We start from the raw sequence: 20367 nt of genomic DNA, 5'->3' as shown, positions 1-20367 counted from the left end.
CTACCAGAATAATGTCTAATACGACCCGCTTTATTTCATACTTTTCTGCTCCTTAGAAATGGGTGTGCATGCGACAGTAAGATCAGCAGCAAAGTAAACTTCCCTCAGTCTCAGCGGTGTTACATAAACCTCAGGAAAAAAAAAAAAAGAGCCATGTTCAGAAAAAGACTACTTGGAGTTGCTTTCACGGAACTCCGGCGGTTTGCGGCAAGTGGTTTTGATGGACAGGGCGCGTTTGGTTTTCATTAGATTGTCTCGACGCTGACCTCCTGCCCCATCTACAGTAATGTGAAACCAGCCCTCTGGCAGACGCATTGAGCGGAAAAGAGCCGAGCAGAGCCGATGCAGTCTGCACTGCCTTCACCACCCGGTCCGCAGGCTGCACTGCGCTGCCGCACACCGACCCGCTGCAGAGGAGCGCAATGGAGGAGTAGTGCGCACAGGCCGTAGATGGTAACCCAGTGCACTTTTAGCAGAGGGTAGTTTTTTTTTTTTTTTTCTTAATGTTTTTTATTTATTTATATATATATTTTTTTTTAGATTCCCCTAAAGGTGTGATAATCGGAGCCATGGTGCGCTGTCACACTCCCAGAAGTTTAGGGAGAGGGGACCGGGGCTTCGCTCCGCTGCTGGCCGCCGCCGCGCCGCTCGCCCTGCTCGCCCTGCTGTCCGCAGGGATGCAGCGAACCGCAGCGTTTCCCACCTGGAGGTTGGAGGTATGTCTGTCACCACTTCACCAGCCGCGAAAAGGCGCTGAGCCCGGGTGTCAAGCCCGCCGCTCAGCGTTGGCTTGCAAATAAGTCGAGCTAAGTTGTTGCTTGCTCGATCATTTAAGGAAGCAAGAGACCAAATTCCATACAAAATTAGGCAGCTTCACGTTTACGATAGGTTTCTGTGAGGCAGTATATCTGGAATATTATTGCTTTGAATTATATTTAATCAGCAAAGGCCACTTTTCAATTCGGCAGACATGTTATTGTTATAACACGAGGCAGCACTCGTGTAAAACGATTTCATTTCTTAAAAGTAAATGCTTGAAGTCGTGATCACTGTCCCCCCAGCACTGACTCTGAACCCAAACGTGATTCTGAGTTAAGTTTTATTGAAGTAAAGTCGCTTTCATTTCGGCAACAAATTCACTCAGGAACTTAAAGAGTAAAGCCCTTCCTTACCATCTGTTGTACAAACGTGTGTACATTTGACAGCCAGTATAATAAATTCAATTGTGACATTTTTAATTGAAGTACGGTCTTATGTGCGGAGTAAAAGGGGATCAGGCTCAATGAAAGGTCAAAAGAATGAACAGACTTAATGAAGACCAGATATCCTCAGCATCAATCATATTTTCTATCGCTGTTATCATGTAGAAGTCCGAGCTTAAAGACTTTTAAGATGTTAATATTAATATCAGGTTTGATTAAAGGAGGGATCCCTGTACTTATGTGAATTGAATAATCGTCTTAACTCCCTCAGCTTTAAGTAATTTCCTTTGCCACACTCTCCCATTGAGTCACTCAAGAGGACCACTGGTGAGGATTACATTGAGGCATTTGATAAGCTTCTTGCAGGCTACCAAAATACAATGTAGAATAAGAAGAAAAGACACTGTGGGTTATAAATGCATCAGTTTGTGAACGAATGTAGGTCGAAATGCAGTCAAAGAGCATTTTAATGTGTTTTCATGGCATGACCGTCACTCCTCTGAGTCAGCATTCACCACAGGGTTTAGTCAAGCACGCTTGTTTTGTCCTCGTGGTTTATGGCTCATCTTTATTTGTGCCAAAGTATGAGATTAGATTTGCAGAGACTATGTCAGCACATGTCACAGGAATAACTGAGCTGGCCTTACAACAACATACACCTTCTAAATCACTGAACGCAAGACGCAAGACTAGCGTGTCAGCTAAGGTCACGGAAGCAACAGTTGCACGAAACTTGTGACTTGTGAGATAAAATGCAACAGAGAAACATGATGTTTAATATCAGTCGTCGCCCAGTTCAGCAGCAGGGGCAGACAGTCCACCAGACGGCCTGCCCCTGCCTCTCTATTTGTGTCAGGAAATGAAGGAAGTACGGCATCTCCTTGTCTTGACTGGGCAAAGCAGGACTGGGATCCAGAGGATAGGGTGTAGAATGCAAAGTGAAGGGAGTGGCTATGATATTCACAGAGTATTTTTACCAGTAGGAAAATCGTGGACTATAGGTTTTTCTTCCTCTCCTGTTTATGATCAGATTTATCTCGCAACCTTAAAGGGCCACGGCAGTGTTTAGCTTCACGCCTCAACAGAGCTGAGCATTAAGGAGTTCCACTCTTGGGGAAAGAGTGCGCAGCAACACACTTTTCTGAAGCCTATTGAAGCCCATAGCTTCCCCTTAAATGCCTCCTCTTCGATTTTAAATGGTCACGTTGCTGAAACTTCCACACAAAATGACAAACACTTGGTTTTAAGCGTGGGTCGTACGAGACTGTATATATGTTACTTCCTGCAACCTGTATTGTATAGGCAGCCTGTGCCTCACATCTAACACCTGATTAAATAGGCTCGATATGACGTGAGGTTAAGGTTACACCCGAAAAAGTAGTGATCTCAACATAAGCAACGATAAACTTAGGTGGAGAGTTGTATGCTCCTTCAGGAGTTTGACAGTTTTAGTGGATTCTTGTTAAACCTGCCTAAGATCGAACAGGAGCTTTTCACACTTTCAAGCACACAGTGGGCTTCTGGGTCCGAATCATGGAATGAGTTCAAGCATTTAAGTTGGATTTATTGTTAGATTTTATCAACTGGTGGAAGCACTATTATAGAAATGAAAGCCAAGGCACACCGCAACCTAACATCAGTCACAGAATATTTAAAGCAATGAAATGCAAGACACTGATAAACAGTCTTTCAAAGCTATAAAAATCCCTCAAAGAGCCATAAGACACGTTTATCTGTGGAAAGACTCATATTCAATGTAATGGAAAGCATGGCTGATGGCTGCGCAGCAGAACTGTTCAGATGCTGAACGCTGCAGCTACTACAGTCCCTCTCCAACACTTCACTTTCAATTCCTTCCAAAGACTGATCAAAGAGTGTTACTGCTTCCTATTTTGATTAGAAAATAACATCAGAGGTTTCGAGGTCCAGTTCCTAACACTACTTTAAAGTGTGAGGAGATTAATTAAAGGTTTTTCTTTGTCCAAGGAAGAAGCTCACACCACTGTGTTGCTCATCGGGATCCGCAAAGAGGCGCGGTCACAAATGCTTCATCTCTCCAGGAACAAGCGCTACACCCTCACCCCTGAGCAGCTCAAATGGGACAAGTTCAAGCTAACATACAAGTATTCATTCGAAATTCTTCTTCTAGTCAACACAGCAGAGAAGTACAGCTGTAGAAACAGGGAAGGGAGGGAGATGAAACATCCTGGGCACATAGATGGGAAATATCAAGTCAGCTGAAGGCACTTTTTGAAGGTTGGGCCACCCAAAGCCAAAGATGCATCATCTGATAACATTCATCTGACAGAGATGGGCTGATGATTTATTCTTTTCTATAAACGTATGAAGATTATATACATATTCATTGAACCTTCGTAGATATATGGGAGAGGATCAAGTTATAGAAGTTATAGTAATGGTGGCTGTAGTTTGGGTGCTTGTGGGAACTGTGGTCTGTGTGAACAGTATCCATTGTGCTTAGTCACAGCCATCTGCTGTGGAGGAATGTGTATACACATGAGTATTAACTACCCAAATACTGCTGTCTCCGAGCAGGTTGCTCTCCTTCCCAACAAACTTGATAAATGCCAGCGACACGCGTCGAGGCATCGCCAGGGCCTTTGGCATGTGGAGCGACGTCTCGCCGTTCAGCTTCAGAGAGGTGCCAGCTGACCAAGAAGCAGACATTAAGATTGGTGGGTACTCTGCATGGTGGCTGTGTTCGTCCCCAACAGATGTTTCTTGGCTCCAAGCGTCACACTTCGGCTTTAAAGTTTTCTTTTTTTCCCCCTCAAAGCTGTCATCACTGACATGCCTTCATCTCCAAATTCACGAAATCCCTCGAGCACAGCTATATTACCAAGCTTATATTCAATATGATTTTCTAAAATCCCAAAACATTGGCTACATGTCAAACCGCGGTGAGTGTAAATTGTGCTCAAGCTTTCCCTTTTGCGTGCAAACTGCAGGGTCCTGCATTAGTTCTCTGCGACAGTGAGCGGAATGGTTGTCATCTTTCAGGGTGAAGGCTGATAAAAAGCTCTGTCTTTTGTAATTCATCATTCACCTGCTGTAGAGTACGCAGAGGCAGAAACGATGCAGTGAGGGTTTCCCTCCTCGGCTGAGATATACATCTCTCTCTCTGTTTTGGCAGGCTTTTACCCTGTCAACCACACAGACTGTCTGCATTCCCACTTGCACCATTGTTTCGATGGCATCACAGGAGAACTGGCGCACGCATTCTTCCCACAGACGGGTGAGATCCACTTTGACGACCATGAATACTGGATTCTTGGAAACATGCGCTTCAGCTGGAAGAAAGGCTTGTGTCTCTATCATGTTTGTTCAAATACTAATACTTAACACACAATGTCATGGAAGCAGCAGATACTGCGCTGGACGGACAGTAACAGAAGGAGAAAGTAATCCTAAATGTTTTTGTTTCAGGGGTTTGGCTGACAGATCTTGTCCACGTGGCAACTCATGAAATTGGCCATGTCCTGGGACTGATGCATTCAATGGATCCAAAAGCTATAATGCACCTGAATGCAACTTTGACAGGCCGCAAACTAATCACACAGGATGAAGTATGGGGTTTACACCGTCTCTATGGTGAGTTCATAGTCCTTACAGGACTCACAGTTCAGCCAGAACACAAATGAGTATATCTACATCTGATTTCAGATATAATGGAAGCATAACTCAAAAGCCAACAGATTTGACGTTGAATATGTGATGTCATTCATCCAGAGGTGAAAGGTAAAATCTCTTGAATGAATGGAAAAGTTCTTCAAGCCTAAAAGTTTCCAGTTCTCATGCTGGGATCAGATTACAAGATAAGCCTGATGGGCCAACCAGACAATGAGGTGTCAAGCCTGGTTCGTCCCAGATGGTCTGTCATGGTGGAGCCTCTTGATTTCCACCCAGTCTGACACTTCCTGCTCACCGATGTTTGCGTTCAACATGCCAAAATTAAAAGAGAAAGTACGCCTGCGCTGTCATGGAACGGTGATGTCCCATCTTTGACAGCTATAAATAACAGTGTCAAGGAAGTCTCCCAGTGAAGTCAGAGCAAGTAACGGCAATCGCACACAATGGCCCTCTGGGAAGTCTGAGCCTTGGCAGCAGAGAAACGATTGGTTCTTCATACACTGTGGTAGACGAACCTGCGATCCATTTTTGGTCAGATTCAACCAGAATGGAGACCACAGTGACACTGAAAGCCAACGTGGCATTAATGAGTACTGTATAAACTACTCATGAGTCATGATTAGTGTGTATTATGGTGAGTCATTTTCATTGGAGGAAAAAGCAGATGTGGGATCCAAATTCTTCTGCTGCTGAGCTGCTGTCTGATCCTCCTCACTTTATCTCCTCCTCTCTTCCAGGATGTTTGGACCGGCTTTTTATCTGCCCAGCCTGGGCTCGGAAAGGTTATTGCGACAGCAAGCGCAAGCTGATGCAGAAGCACTGTCCCTCCAGCTGTGATTTCTGTTACGGTAAGACACAGACACAGCAGAAAACAGCAGCAGCCGTCCAGGGGTGAGAAAAAAAAAAAAAAAAGAGAGAAGGTTTTCTCTCAATTGAGCAGCACAAGGAACTTCTGTGAACTTTTTGCCAACGGAGCGACAGGAGCCAACAGGTCCCGCCATGCAGAGCAGCAGTGGGGCTTTTTAAGAATCTAATTCAAAGGGGAAATTGCACTTGCTACCACTCAAGTTAATATTTAGTGTCGGACTAGAATCCTGACAGTGGAGAGGATACCTGCTGATTGTTGCATCTAAACGAAGCATTGATAACACATCAGCAAGCTAGCAGCCTCTTTAGTGTTATCATGCTAGTGCTGAGTCCCTCTGTTCCACAACAGGAAATGGCTCCTCTTAACCAGTGCAGCCCATAGATTGTTGTGGCTGTCTGAGATTTTTTGTCAGCAACAAGGGACAGTGTGGAGAGAGGCAAGAGGATACGATTGCTGGCTCACAGTAATCTGTTCCTCATTGTTGATTGGGAGATGTTGTACGGCTGTGGAAAATTCCTGAGTGAGTCCAAACCGCTGGAATTTCAGACTGTGGCTTGAGGGTTAGAGACACACAAGGTCAATTTGGATTTTTGTGGCATTAACAAGAGCGACTGTTTTTAAGCAGAATTTGAGTTGATCACAAGGCAGACTGTTGTCTTTGTCAGAAAGCAGATGGGATGCATTATAATGACAATTTTGTCAAGCAGGCCAGGGGTTGTGAAAATTGGAGCAAGTGTCTGACGCGATAGAGTTCACGTCAAAATGACCATCATGGGTGTCAGGAAGGTGTTTGTCACATCTCCAGATTCTAAAAATTGTGGAGAAGACAAATGGTAAAATAGCTTATCTCATAAATCCTTTATTCCATCAAATTTCTCTAGTTGATTATTACATGGACACAAATATTGTACAAGTGTAAGAATCTATGATTTTTTTTTATTTTGGTCCATTTCCTTCAATCTTCCTCAGAATTCCCTTTCCCCACTGTGGCTCCGACACCCTCTCCCCCAAGGACCAAACACAAGCTGGTTGTCGAAGGCAAGACACTAACCTTTCGCTGTGGGAAGAAAATAGCATCAAAGAAAGGCATTGTATAGTAAGTATCTGTCTGTAATCTGTCATTAGTCCTCCCAACCGCAGTGATGGGGAGAGTATGATTTCACTCAGCACCGTGTAATGTCTGACTCCCGTTTCAGCTGGTATAAAGACGGGGAGCTGCTGGAGTACTCTCACCCAAACTACATCTCCTTGAAAGACGACCACATCACTATAGTGGCCAACGCCATCAACGAGGGCACATACACCTGCATCGTGAAGAAAAAAGACAAAGTTCTCACTAACTACTCGTGGAGGGTACGCGTGCGCTTCTGATGGCTTCTGATCTCCACCACACACTGAAAGGGACACATTCACACACACACACACACACGGTCACCAGGAGACCTCAATCACTAGGGCACATATTTTTTTTTTTTTTTTTTTTAAACTGACTTCCCTTTATCTCCTACACACGTCTATCGTCCATTCATTGTCATTGTGTAAATGCCTTTTTATATGTGCAAGGAATAAATGTGCGGTGAAAAGTAGTATTTTTGTGAAAATACTACCTGACTGTGAAAAGCTGTTCATGGCAGACATTGTGGGTTGTATTTTATTTGGTGATGAAAAATCCTTGCAGCCCCCATCAGCTGTTTGGGACGATGTCCACCCTGAATTCATTGAGCCTGGACTTCTTAAAAGCTCTTGCTGCTAAGTTAGTAATGAGGTCCAAGGCCACCCACAGGTTCCTGGGACATCCCCAGAAAAGTGGGGACAAATTAGTTGGATAATGCCATCTTTAGTTAAAAAGATGTCAGCACAGTTGGAGCTTTCGATATTGGATTCTACACACTCCTATAGGCCACATGAAAAAAAACATCATCCAAAAAACAGCCATGTCCCAAATGTTTTTCTTTTTAGTGGCCTGAAAAAGTTACAGAAGCCCTTGCTTAGATGCATGACATTTGAATAATTTACGCACTGATCAAACTAAGCTAATAAAGCCAGAATAAGCAATGTTGTCTACAGCCTTTGGAACTACTTGGACCTTAAACCACATATGGAACACCTCAGACGTCTAACTTACTTTACTAGCTTCACAGTGAAGCCAGCACTCTGTCTCCAGAGACTGAGCAGTCAGTTCCACTAGTAGCTCTCCTTCCAAGCTTATTCAACACATCAGGTGCAATAATCTGCAGAAGGGCTCCGGTGGGGGCAAGGGATAGATAAAACTGATTAATGAACATTTCCATTCAGTGCTGGCTCAGGAAGTCTCAAGGTAAAAGGATTTTTCTGCACTTGTTCCAGCGAAAGCAGCAAGTGGTCTTGCAGGCAACGAAACAGTACTGTTTATTTTTCTTCGGCTCAAAATCAAAGAATTTAATGGTTTAATACTGAAGTTGCAGAGCCATTTAAAAACAAAGGCAGAATGAAGTCTGGGCTTCTTTCCCCCTGAAAGAACAAAGTACTGAGACAAAGTGCGCAGCGCAAGGAATGACATCACTTTTGGACGGTGACTACCAAGTTGGGTTCAAGGCTGTTTTTTTTTTTTTTTTTTTGTTTTTTTAAATGCACAACTTCCCTTCATTTTTTTCCCCTCTTCTGGCAGTGTGTGGTTATGTTTGCATAGCTTGGACAGCATTTATAAATATAGGGAAAATGGCAGAAAAAACTAAGTTTCAAACTTTATTTCTAACAAAAACATCGTCCCCCTGTCATCAAGTGAGCTGACAGTCTCAAGTAAATTTCTAACATTAAGTTGGATGGAAAACCCAGCCAATGCTGCATCATTATACAGTAGCTCAGGCAGCCAGGAAATACCAACCATTTATAAGATCTGGTCTCCTCTCGTGAAGTATAAAACAGAAAATAAACCAAAAGTTAAACATGAGTGCTAAACTTCTAAAAGATTTACGGTTGTGTCTCTTCTTCAAGAGCTAAAATTGCCACATTTTATGATATGGCTTGAAAATGCACAGAAGAAGTGTTTAGGGAAAAATTCAAAATGTTTAAGCCACCAGTCTTGCTGTGAGACAGTCCTGACTATTTGGTAACAGTTATAAATGATCAGATGTAGATCTCGTTTACCGTGGTAAACAAGTGACACTGTCCAGTTCCAACAGAACAAGTCCCAAAACGCTTTGCTCCCAATTCCTCAGTGAGAGAGCCAGGGTTCCTGCAGTTCACGCTCAGAATTTGAGGCTGAATCCTGGGCCAACTGCAGATGCGCCCTGGTTGCTGGTGGTCAGGTGAAAGCCTGTCTCTTTCAAGTCATCATCACCCTGCAGGGGTAATAAAGTAAAGTAAATAAAGATAACTTGTGGTAAATGACATTCAGTCTCATCACACCTATGATATGCAGTTCCTTTTTTTTTTATACATATTTACTGTAGAACTGATAAATACTACACTGGTTACCTTGGAAAGCCCTTAACCTTAAAAGAGACATTTTGATTGTATTACATTACTATGCATGAATATGTTTATTATTGATATTATAATTAATCCTTGGTTTCCCACATTAATGTCTCATGGTTTGTTTCATAAGTTTTTCTATCCTAACCCAAAAAATAAAACTTGATGTAGAATGAAAGCCTCGCAATCAAATGGTCTGAGTTATCAGTGAGAAAGCACTAATAACATCTAAAGGGTGCTCATGGAAAACACAATGAGGAAATCCACGGACGCAAAGCAGAAGCCTGTAGGTCTGTAATCTATTTAACACAGACAGCGTTCGGAAAGCCTGGTAGCTGTATGTAATGGAGAAAGTGCAGCCTAATGTCCTTACCAGCTGACTGTAGCCGAGGCCTCCCTCGGGTGGACGCGGACTGGTGCCTCTCTTCACCCTCTGCTGCTCGCTCTTGGCGGGCCAGGTGGGGAACATGGATGGGTCGATAGGCAGCGGCGTCTCTCTGAAGTACTCGTGCTTGAGTGCATCATCTGACACAATCCTCTTACTGGGGCAGTAAGTTAGGAATCTGGAAAACAGTTAGTGATTGAGTTTATAAGGAGTTATTAATAATATAATTATATAATAATAATATATATTTATATGGAAACCTCAACGTGTGGAGCGCAGATTAAACTGTCAAACTTTGCTAAATTCAGACTATATTTTGGTTGACGGCTAATCTGGAGGTAGTCCCACCAGTGGCTGCTGTCATCTCCAATTTCCACAGTAGGAGGGGTTGACCCTGGAGAAATCATCTTTCTGTGCCAAAGCCAGTAAAATACTAACAAGAGAATTACAGGATAAGAGCAAGACAGACACACAGGTTGCTATTCCAAGCAGCCAACATCAACAGCTTCAACGGAACAGATCAGTAACATCTTACTCTAATTAAAACTTCTGAATGAGGACATTATAAGAAACAGGTAACTGAGTAATAAACTATTAAAGAAGTAGGCCTTTAAGTAGCCTTTAAAGCTACATAGTATCTACACACGTATAACTGAGGCAGAAGATGGGGCCTGTGCTCTTGTGCCAGACTCCTAATTGTACATGACAGGATCAACAGAACCTATTGGAGAGTTGCTCAATTGTGATAATTGGCTTTCTAACTGTGTCTAATTGGAGCTTGAACAGATTTTGTGTTACAGTTTTTATACCGGAGAAAATGCCAGTGAAGGATTATTGACTGCTGTCACCTCTTTGACATTTTAGGCCCAGACTGGTATTAAAGCAGACAATCCTCTGCTTGTGTCTAAATGACTGTTTCTGTTTTGGAATTCCAAAAAAATGCACACTCCTTCCTGCACCTGAGAGCCCGGCTGAATTTTAGTGGAGCCATACAAACCTCTGTAAACCAGGGATCCAAGGTAATGGGGAACTAACCACTCAGGATAACCAGGATAGAAAACCCATAGTATTCCGCATCTTCAGGACCAGGAATGAAATCAAATGATCTTACCTTTTATCTGTTATTTTTTACACTTAGTTACTTCTGAACTGGCTTTATATAATGCTTCAAATTTAGAAAAAGAGACGTTGAGGTTGGAGAATATGTGCCTCAATCTTCACAATTTTACACAGAGGGGTGTGATATTCCAAACAGCTCTGTGATGTCTACCTGCCAAACTACATCTCCGACTACACTGCGCTGTCTGAAACTTTTCGAACTGGAAGGTCTCAGCAGAGCTGGCCAGGTGCCAAAGTTCCACTGAACTGTGGTCCCTCTGGCAAACAGTGGACATGTTGTTACCATCCTCTGCAGCTGTGAGGAAACAAGTATGGTTTTGCCATTTACAGGTGTAGGCAAAGGGCTCTGTGGGTGGGTGAAGATCTGAGAGGAAGGCAGCTGCTGCACAGGGCTGATCTTTGGAATGTGTGAAAGAGAATTATCACCCGACCGTTCTCTGTGTGAAATTCATTTTTCATATTAGGTGTGTGTTTTCTAAAACATTTTTTTCTGAGTGTGGAGACTCTCCATGGTGTGTGTGTTTGTGAGAAATGGAACAGGGCTGCTGCTGAGGCATGCTGATGAATTACCAGTGCGCTACTGTTGTCATGTTTTAAGTCAGCTTGCCAGAAATGCACTGACTGAATAAAAAGTGCTGGAAAGAGTAACAGAATCTGACAGCATAGCATTGTGTTCATCCAAGTAAGGCAATTTCCACTGAAGGAGTCATGCTGATTGTTACTGATATCACTGGTGAACATTTTCTTTTCATTGGCATATGATGTTGTTTTATCAATAATGGACTGAAAACACTGCCAACAATCAATAATTGCTGATCAATGATAGACTAAACTGAGTATTAAAGTAAAATACCTGTCAGATTTCGCCATCTAACATGAAAACACATCCATTTGAGTATTCCTAACTGGTGGCAGCTGGTAGTCAAAAATCTGCTGGAATACCAGCAGTCAGACTCCTAGATGTGCAGTGATGAAGCAGTGTAGTGCATAAGGTGTTAAGTTGTGTGCTGTCCTACTTGTTCATGAGGTCAAAGCCTTGGTCTGAGAGTAGGGCTCCAAAGCGCTTTCGCAGGTTGTTGTAGGGATACTCTGTAAAAGTCATCTTCTTCACAGCAGGCAGCTCACTGTAGCCCGGCCAGATCTTCTCACTGGGTGACCCCAGATCCTACAGGCAACACAGAAAAATTGTTAGTGCAAAGACAGATGCATATGACATAATCCGACTTTGGTGGAGTTTACCGCAGACCTGGGGACAAATACATCTTAATATTGTAATTCATCACTGGTAAGGACCGTAGGATAACGGTTGACATGTTTTATGCACAATATCTACAGAAAAATATTCAGCCAACTGTGGTTAGCTCTAGTCTCATAATAGCTTCATCAGATGGGCTGACAATCACAAAGTGCTCCACCCTGTGGTGCACCACAGAACTGCAGGCCGACACACTGACAGCAGTAAAGATTTACAGGCCATAAACAGAAGCGCTTTACCCGTTATGTTAAGGATTTATTTTATTTCAGTAGGGTAAATGACGGCATTCACCTTGAAAATCTTGTTAATTTGGTCAATTTCAGATTTTCCAGGGAAAAGCGGTTTCTGGGTCAGCAGCTCACCAAATATGCAGCCCACTGACCACATGTCCACAGCTGTGGAGTACTCCTGCGGAGAAAAGAACAAACACAGTGTCATTCCGCAGAAACATAAACTAGACAGTCTTACTGGCATGTTTCCACATTTGAGTTTGTCTGTTGAAAGAGGACATTCTCCACTTTGACTGTGCTGCTGGACTTCTGCCGGCTGGCTTAGTAAGTCAAACACGTAAAACTCAAAGAGTGTTTCATGGCATTTATCTTAAAGTCAATGCTTCACAGATGTTGTTGTCTTGTGGTAATACATTTCTGCATAAAACAGCCAATCAAGATGATGTAATAGCCGTAGTGCAACGTGGGGAAGTAGTATGAAGTTGACTTCTCACCTTGGCTCCGAGCAGCAGTTCTGGTGACCGGTACCACAGGGTCACAACTACGGGGGTATATGGCTTCAACGGGGAACCGTACTCGCGTGCCAAACCAAAGTCTCCAATCTGAAGTAAAAGACAGAGAAGAAAAGGTACTTTAAAACAACTATGATTTATTTCAGGGAAGAGAACAACTCCTCAGCCTTGATAAAGGTTTCTCATAATGTGGTAATTTCATGAGGCCATGACTTTTCCTGTAAAATCAGACTGGTGCTGCACTGCACAGGATAATCCTATCAAACTTGAAAAGTCTTTTGATGGAGCGTGGTTTGCTTGATTAAAATTCACGCTAACAAATGCCGATAAATACCCAATTTATTTCCACATGGATACAGTCTTTGCCGGAAATTCATGCTCTACTTGACTGAATAATCATGTATTATTTGTTCAACTGTGCTGAATTGCTGCTAGCTTGGGGGAAAGAAAACACTTTGAGTTTCTGCGTTTCCCCTAAAATGCATGTTCATTTGTTTTAGCATCAGTTTTTTTCTTTGCTATTTGTGAGTTTTACAATTATTATTATTATTTTTTTTTAAACAGGGCAGCCAACTTTTCCAAACAGCTATTCAGTATTCTCAGTGTGTATATGTTGAACAGATCACTCAGATGTACATACACATACAGGAATATGATTATTTGTAGAGAACCAAATTATCCTAGGCAAAATATTGAAAGACTTGAGCCTGTGTTGTAATAGTCAGCAGATAATACAAACAGTAAATTGGAAAACTAATTTCACTCTTTTAACAGATTTAATTTACTGAATTAGAATTTAAATCTATCCAATATTTAAATCTAAATCAAATTTAAATCTAATCTATCCTACCTTAAGGATACCCTTATGACTCAGCAGAAGATTGGATGTCTTCAAATCACGGTGCAGGATCCAGTTGTCGTGGAGATGTCTGACTCCTCGAAGCAGCTGAATCATGAGAGTCTTTACCTCACCTGTAAGTGAGAGGTCATGCTTTAATACAGAGGAGATAATCACTGCTAAAACTCTCATTTGCACAGCTGAATACAGACAGAACAATTTTATCCCATTCATTGTAGTATGACATACACATGCAAATGAATTATGGCTCCACATTATCTCACATCACCTGGCAGGAAGGGCTGCTTCATGGTTTCCATTAGACTCTTCAGGTCATGTTCTACATAGTTCATCACAATGTAGATCTTGTCCATGTTGCTTCCGACGACTATTTCCTGATACATGGGATTGAAAGGATGTATTATATTTATCCAGAATCCCAGGACTGAATTAACAAATACCTAACAAAGTATTTGAGTTCCCTCACCCTCACTGTGACAATGTTTGGATGTTGAGCTTTCAGAATAGTATTAATTTCTCTTAAAGAGGTGATGGGGAAGCCCTCTTTTTCCTTTTCCATCTTCAGTCTTTTCAGGGCCACAATCTCATCTGCAAACATTAAACCATGTTTAATGTTTCATTACCAAATACCTGTGACAAGTATAAAAGAAAATATATTTGCGCAATTATCTTCATACCAGTCTTCTTGTCCTTGGCTCTGTACACCACACCATAGGTTCCCTCCTCTATTCGGTTCAGGCACTGGAATTCCTCAACACTGCGACAACCCTGAAATCCCAGACACAATGACGATGAAGATCTTTTGATTAACTTGCATGAATACATATACCATATGTCCATGGATCTTGTTGTATTGTGTTGGTACTGACCTGTAATGCAGGCAGGTATTTGGGTAGCTCCTTCTTCAGCTCCACGGGTGAAATTGGGGGGGAGTCAGGGATGTAGTTCTCTTCAGAAGTGGGGGAGCGCGAGTGAGTCTGGGACTGAGGAGTAGGGTCACCCTCTCCAGCTTCTTCATCCTCCTCCTCCTCCTCTTCCTCCTCCTCCATGTCTTCACCACTCTCTTCTGAGTCATGGTCAAACCGGGACTCTGGCACTGCGAGTGGAAAAAGGTGAGGTTAGTGCTATGTGGATTTGATGGAAGGTGCAAGAATTTATATATGAAAGCCACTTTAAAACTCTTATACTATGCAGTTTGTGAGATGCAATTTTTACAATGAAATTTACTGTTAATTATTTTATTACAAATTTAGATTCAAATTAGGGTTGCATTTTCTAGTCTGCCAAAAATTTTCTGTCTATGAGATAGTGTGAATTGAACATAATTTCCCAGACTGCAAGTTAACGTTTTTACAACCACTGTTTTATTAATATGGCCCAAAATCTATACATTTTTTGTGGATTTAATCGTTTTCATCAGCACATGCAGTTTATAAAACTGTCATGGTAAATGCTTTGTGTTAGTTCAGTTGTCATTGTCATAACTTGTCCCCAAGCACGAAAATTTGTTAAGAACAGGAGAGACCTTCTCAGCACTGATGATATATGAAAGCTCTTAGAAAAGGTCAGCAAAGACCTTCAGTTCAGATTTTTGCTCAAATTACTATTTCCAAAGTGAAGAATAAACCTTCACACTAAATTATTTGTAGTTATCGTTTTGTCCATATCACCGTATTTAAATATCTGTCCACATGCATGCTAACTCTACACTGAAAATGTTTAACATGGAAAATTATATAAAATTTATTAAATTATATATAAAATTTTGAATTACTTATGGCTTGCTGCTATACTGTCATGACTTAGTGAACACGTTTGGAACAGAGCATTAGTTAACATTAGTAGAAAGATTTGTTTTGCACTTTATGAAACTGCATGACATTTGTATCACTGGAATATGATTGTCATGATTATGTTATGATTGTTATGACCAGTTTTTCAGCCACCTGCAGTTATGTGATTTCCATTCTCCCTCTCCTCTTCAAACCCTTCCTCAGACTGCTCTTCCTCACTCACATCCTCTGAAAAGGAAGAAAGTGCTGTGTTAAAAATGTGATGGCTGTAAAAACCAAAGCGCCACAGTGACATAACTCATAGTTGTGGGTGAGTTGTAAATATATTTACCTGCACTCTGCTCAGACCTCGCTGAGCCTGAGACAGACTCTTCCTCCTCCTCCTCCTCCTCCTCCTCCTCTTCTTCTTCTTCTTCACCCTCACTCTGGCTGCTTGACTCCTCCTCATCCTCCTCCTCTTCATCAGAGCCAGATCCTGATGCTTAGAAAGAGTGAAAACATTGGAGCCAATTGTCAAAAAGAACTTGGAAAACTGTGACTGCAATATTGACACTGCCATCATTATCATGTTCCTGGTACTGGTGCTTGTATGCTGTCACCACTTCATAACAAAGTAGATGCATATGTAGTTTTACAGCAACTGTAATCTCTATAGTACCCCAATGCTTATAACTACACTGCGGGGGGGTCGCAGCTTCTATAATTTTGACAGATTGCACTTTGCCTAACTGCAATTTTAATCATATTTAAAATGATATAGTTGTATAATGTAAATTTGGCTTTCCATATAATGCTAACTTTCCATTACCCATAGATGATTCTGCTGTGCTGGTCTTCCTTTCACTGTCACTGATGTCCTGAAGGTCTGCAAGCAAGTCTTTGCTCTCTGGCTTTTCTTCTTTCAATACTGCAGACAAAAAGTACAATGAGCTTTGTTGAAATGAAAGTGATGGCTTCAGGAGCCATTGCATCAATAAACAATCCCAGGATATGGCTACAGTTTATAATGATGATAAAGGCCTCTAAAAGGCCCACTCACTTGCACTTTTCCGTGGTTCGCTGTGCTCAGACCTGTCACGGGGAACACGGGTAGGACTACGACTGCGGTGACTTTGTTTTGGCTTCTCATCATACTCATCAGGTAGCATTCGGTGGTGGGATGGCACTGTGAACAGAAGTGTCTCTTATCTTTCACTCTCTTATCTTTCACAACTTTCTCTTTTCACATAAACTCAGAGTTTATGCCATAGTAGGGCTGAAGCTATATTTTTTTTAAATTGAGCATTCTATTGATTATTTCATAGATTAATGGAGAAATTGAATAAATTCTTTAGCCTTATTAAATAGATGGGAGAAAAGAGAAAAAAAAAAACGAACATATTTACGTTAGGGTTAGGTTATCTTGTAGTATAGTATGTATAATAGTTTCAGCCCTACTTTATAGTTTAAAGAATTCATCACAAACTTAATGTTTGATAGTAAGACACAATTGAAAAGAACACTTAAACATTTTGAAAATATTCCTATTCTTTTATTTTTATTTCTTTTTTGTCTGTATCCTGGTTTATCATAAAGACTGGTGGCTAAGACAGATAGTTATCCTTGCTCAGTCCAGAGCAGAAATACAGCAGGTTTTAGTTACTAACCTTCTCGTCGAGCACCCCTTTCTTTGCGTCGCTCCTCGGCTCGCCTCTCTCGATCCTTCAGCTCACGTTGCTCTTTCTGCTGCTCACGCAGCTTTCGGTCCCGTTCACGCTGGCGCTCCAGTTGCTCCAGCCGGTCCCTGTGGTCCAAAAAAAACCCAGGAGATTCCACTCGAGGTCTGTTCAGACAACCAAAAGTCCAGTTTTGTCATTGTTTGTTTTATTTTTAGTTAATGTTGAGAAAACAGTAATGTGATTGTGTCATAGGAATTTCTCTTATCTCTAACAGCTCAATGATTAATATATTGGTGTGACAACCTGACCTAAATATGACTCAAAGTACTCTAGGCTGCAATATTTTCCAATTCAATAAATGTGATAACTTCAATGATAACAATGTTGAATGATTATACTCATATTGCAATCCATAATTTTACAATCTAACACATCTGTGTCCACACTAAAATAGAACTGTCTATTATTTGATTCCTCCCTAAAGTCAATGCTTACCTCTCTCTACGTGAATGAGCTCTAGCTTGTTCCCTTCGCTTCTGCCTCTCCCAGTCTCGCCGGGCCTTGTCTTCTTCCCACTGACGCTTCCGTCGATCACTCTCTCTCTCCTTCTCTTTGTCTTTGAGTCGTGCATGTTTGCCTAGTGCAGAAGCAAAAACAAATGAACCAGACCTATAGAAACATTTGCAAATCTGTTGCATAAAGCTGTAAAATTTGAGTTGGTCTTTGCACACCTTCATCAGAGTGACTGCGATGACGTCTTTTATCTTTTCTCTTCTCCTCCTTTCTGTGGTGTGATTTGTCTTTCCTCGCCATCTGCTGTGGGGGTTTGATTGCTAGAGATTCATCCTCCTCTCCTCTGCAACGATGTAAAAAACAATATTAAGACAGGTAAAAGTAGCACTGAGACTATATAATTTCTAAACTAGGACAAAACATACCTTTATGATGAAATATTACAACTTAAAAGTCCACCTTCCTATTATTTCAAGTACCTGTCCTCTGTTGAGTCTTCCCGTGTGTACGGGGAATTACGGATTGTTATTTCCATTCTTTGATCCTGTAATTCTCCTTCTTCCGGAGTGTCTCGTTTGGATTCCCGATCATCCGCCTGTGAAACAAGGCCCTGTGTGAACTTTGCACCACAAAAAGAGCAGAATTTTCAGTTAAAACAAGCAAGAAATCATGAAAATGTAGAAAGATAGTTACTGAATACCAGAACTGTGTACTTTGAGATACTATTTTTAAGCACATATTGCACATAAATACTACATTTTCGCAATTAAAAATATCACTGCACCAAACCAGTAGGTCTAACATGATATTCAAAATACTTTACATTTTTCTGACGCTTTGGATCTGTTCTCTCTTCTAATTCTCTTCTGCGTTTTTTCTCAAGTAAGATTTCGTCGAGAGTTTTTACTTTCCAGGTCTCCTTTTCGTCCCCCATCAGCATCCACTCTGCACCGCCTGCTCCACAACACACAACCATCAAAAAAGTCTTTGTTGAATGATGAAGTAGTTTCACAATTGTTTTTTTTTTTTTATCATGACTTCATGAAAATGAAGAAATATAGCTAGGACACAGCGATTTCAACTACTTGTTGATTATTGCTTCTTTCAACCTACTGCACTCAGATTTCTCTCGAGAAATACATCTTGATTTCAAGCTTCTACCTGATGTAATAAAGGTTAGATGATCTTCTTCTTCTAGCTATCTTTTATTATTCATTTCATGTTGTCAAAATAAGACCACAGATAATTTATGAAATTAGTTTACCCAACTATTGCCCAGTTTGACCGGCACCGAAAATATGAGGTTCTGGTACTTTTTCACTTCAAACTGTGAAATTCAGAGGCCTTACTGTAAATTAGCTTCCATTTCATATCTGCTACAAAGTATGGAAGGCATCCATTCATAAATGAATAACACTTTACTAACCAAAGCTTTATACTGACGAACTCACTTTAGTCAACATCAAACCCTTGCTCAATGTCCATGTCCACAATAAGCATCCAAGTGCAGTTGTTGTTTAGCTTCAGCCATAAAGTTGGTGCATGACAGCGCGGCGGTGTGTGGTTTAGCTCACAGATCAGTCAGACAGACGTAAATGCCCGCTAACTTTATAGCCAAACTCAAAATAAACAAGTGGGTAAGCTGTAAATTAGCAGCCTGTGTCTGCCACCAAAGCGAGACTGCAGTTAATTTCCCCAAAAACATCCTAACTATGTGTTGTGACACAAGCAGCATGCTAACACAGTGGCTAACTAACGGCTAGCTAGTTGAAACTAGCATGGGTCACTGTTGCTAAACAACTCATGCAGCTAATTACATGTTGGGAAAAACAGATAGTACAGCTGGTACATGGTTAAATCAAAGAACCCGTCCCTGCGTCCGAAACGTTCCGTAAAACAGTCAATATGGTAAACAAAGAGGATTTTCAGTGAGCAGTTGAAACGGTTAAACTAACCTGAATTATGCGCAGCGGTATTATGGCACACCGGAAGTCCTGCCGTGTGGGTACCGTGTAAACCTTCCGATGTGAAACATTGACTTCTTCTAATGTTACAATCTAATAAAAAAAATCAGAAAGTTGTTAGAGTTAGGGTTACGGTTATTGGTTCATTTATGCATGGACTGGACTTTGCCAAGTAAAATATATATATTAGCAGAGGAATTCAGGAAAACATTCATGTTCAAGGAAAGATCACAAACCTCCACTGGAGCGTTGTTCAGTTATGAAAACAGAATGATTAAAAATTGTTTCATATATTTATTGTTGAAAGAAGCGACTATCTTCCCATAATATTTATTTTGAACTTGTACCCTGAGTCATGCCAAATCTCCTAAATCCTCCGATTTGTGACGTGGGTAACCAGCTCTGTTACCATGGTGATGGGGGATGACAAAGATGCAGCATTCAATTTATTTATTTATCTGCAATTCTGAATAGCGTCATATTGTCAGTGTAATTTTCAGGTATATGCACCTGAAATTGACAAGTGGAATATACTATGATTGTCTTTCTTTTGAAAGTATCTGTTGATGACAGAGCAGATGTCTCCAACAGTTATGTTAAACTATTAACTGCACTGATCCTTCCACAGTTGGCACTGTCCAACACAAACTTGACAACTGCACAACCCCTAGCCCAAACCTCTAAACCCTGGGGTCAGTTTTAACTTGTTCCCGGTAGTACCGATTGAGAAGGTCCAAACCACCCACAGCAGTGTGTGTGAGTGAGTTAGGCCGACGACAGCAATGACTGTTAAAAACACTGTTGTATCGCTCTTTAATTGATTAATCTATTTCAACTTTTTAGTTGGAAAACATGTCAAAAAATGTTACGTTTTATGAAAAAACTCTTAAATAAATGAAGTTTAT

At 41.3% G+C, this 20367-nt stretch overlaps 2 protein-coding genes across 4 annotated transcripts; one reads left to right on the top strand and one right to left on the bottom strand.

Moving 5' to 3' along the window:
- The first annotated feature begins 180 nt into the window (after positions 1-180).
- mmp23ba (matrix metallopeptidase 23ba) lies at positions 181-9316 on the top strand. The gene is made up of 9 exons (XM_029507495.1): positions 181-453; positions 541-716; positions 3189-3325; positions 3759-3898; positions 4357-4524; positions 4650-4814; positions 5591-5701; positions 6691-6817; positions 6918-9316. The coding sequence occupies exons 2-9, from the start codon at positions 570-572 to the stop codon at positions 7090-7092; spliced, it is 1170 nt and encodes a 389-aa protein (XP_029363355.1). The 5' UTR covers positions 181-453; positions 541-569; the 3' UTR covers positions 7093-9316.
- Positions 8285-19492, bottom strand: cdk11b (cyclin dependent kinase 11B). Of its 3 annotated transcripts, none has more exons than XM_029507492.1 (20): positions 19454-19492; positions 18322-18452; positions 17978-18117; positions 17717-17841; positions 17481-17622; positions 16974-17149; positions 16367-16492; positions 16136-16234; positions 15659-15808; positions 15481-15555; positions 14404-14630; positions 14212-14302; positions 14001-14122; positions 13803-13908; positions 13526-13647; positions 12658-12765; positions 12225-12341; positions 11695-11843; positions 9548-9737; positions 8285-9041 (listed from the first exon to the last, which is right to left on the bottom strand). In XM_029507492.1, exons 2-20 carry the CDS (start codon positions 18436-18438, stop codon positions 8949-8951), a joined length of 2475 nt encoding a protein of 824 aa, XP_029363352.1. In that variant the 5' UTR covers positions 18439-18452; positions 19454-19492; the 3' UTR covers positions 8285-8948. The 3 variants fall into 3 exon arrangements, with proteins under 3 accessions (XP_029363352.1, XP_029363354.1, XP_029363353.1); XM_029507494.1 differs by having other exon boundaries at positions 16974-17110; XM_029507493.1 differs by having other exon boundaries at positions 17978-18093.
- Between the last annotated feature and the right edge of the window lie 875 nt (positions 19493-20367).

The sequence above is a fragment of the Echeneis naucrates genome, chromosome 7, assembly GCF_900963305.1.
Source record: "Echeneis naucrates chromosome 7, fEcheNa1.1, whole genome shotgun sequence".
NCBI classification, from domain to species: domain Eukaryota; kingdom Metazoa; phylum Chordata; class Actinopteri; order Carangiformes; family Echeneidae; genus Echeneis; species Echeneis naucrates.
This window is presented reverse-complemented; position numbering and strand designations above follow the sequence as displayed.

Bases quoted from the DNA above. Each gene is read 5' to 3' on its own strand.
- mmp23ba (XM_029507495.1), top strand. From the start codon at position 570: ATGGTGCGCTGTCACACTCCCAGAAGTTTAGGGAGAGGGGACCGGGGC. The intron at 4,525-4,649 runs GCTTGTGTCTCT...TTTTTGTTTCAG, and splicing joins GCGCTTCAGCTGGAAGAAAG to GGGTTTGGCTGACAGATCTT. The intron at 5,702-6,690 runs GTAAGACACAGA...AATCTTCCTCAG, and splicing joins CAGCTGTGATTTCTGTTACG to AATTCCCTTTCCCCACTGTG.
- cdk11b (XM_029507492.1), bottom strand. From the start codon at position 18,438: ATGCTGATGGGGGACGAAAAGGAGACCTGGAAAGTAAAAACTCTCGAC. The intron at 15,809-16,135 runs GTAATGGAAAGT...ACTCTTTCTAAG, and splicing joins CACAGCAGAATCATCTATGG to CATCAGGATCTGGCTCTGAT. The intron at 15,556-15,658 runs GTAAATATATTT...CTTCCTTTTCAG, and splicing joins GAGGTCTGAGCAGAGTGCAG to AGGATGTGAGTGAGGAAGAG.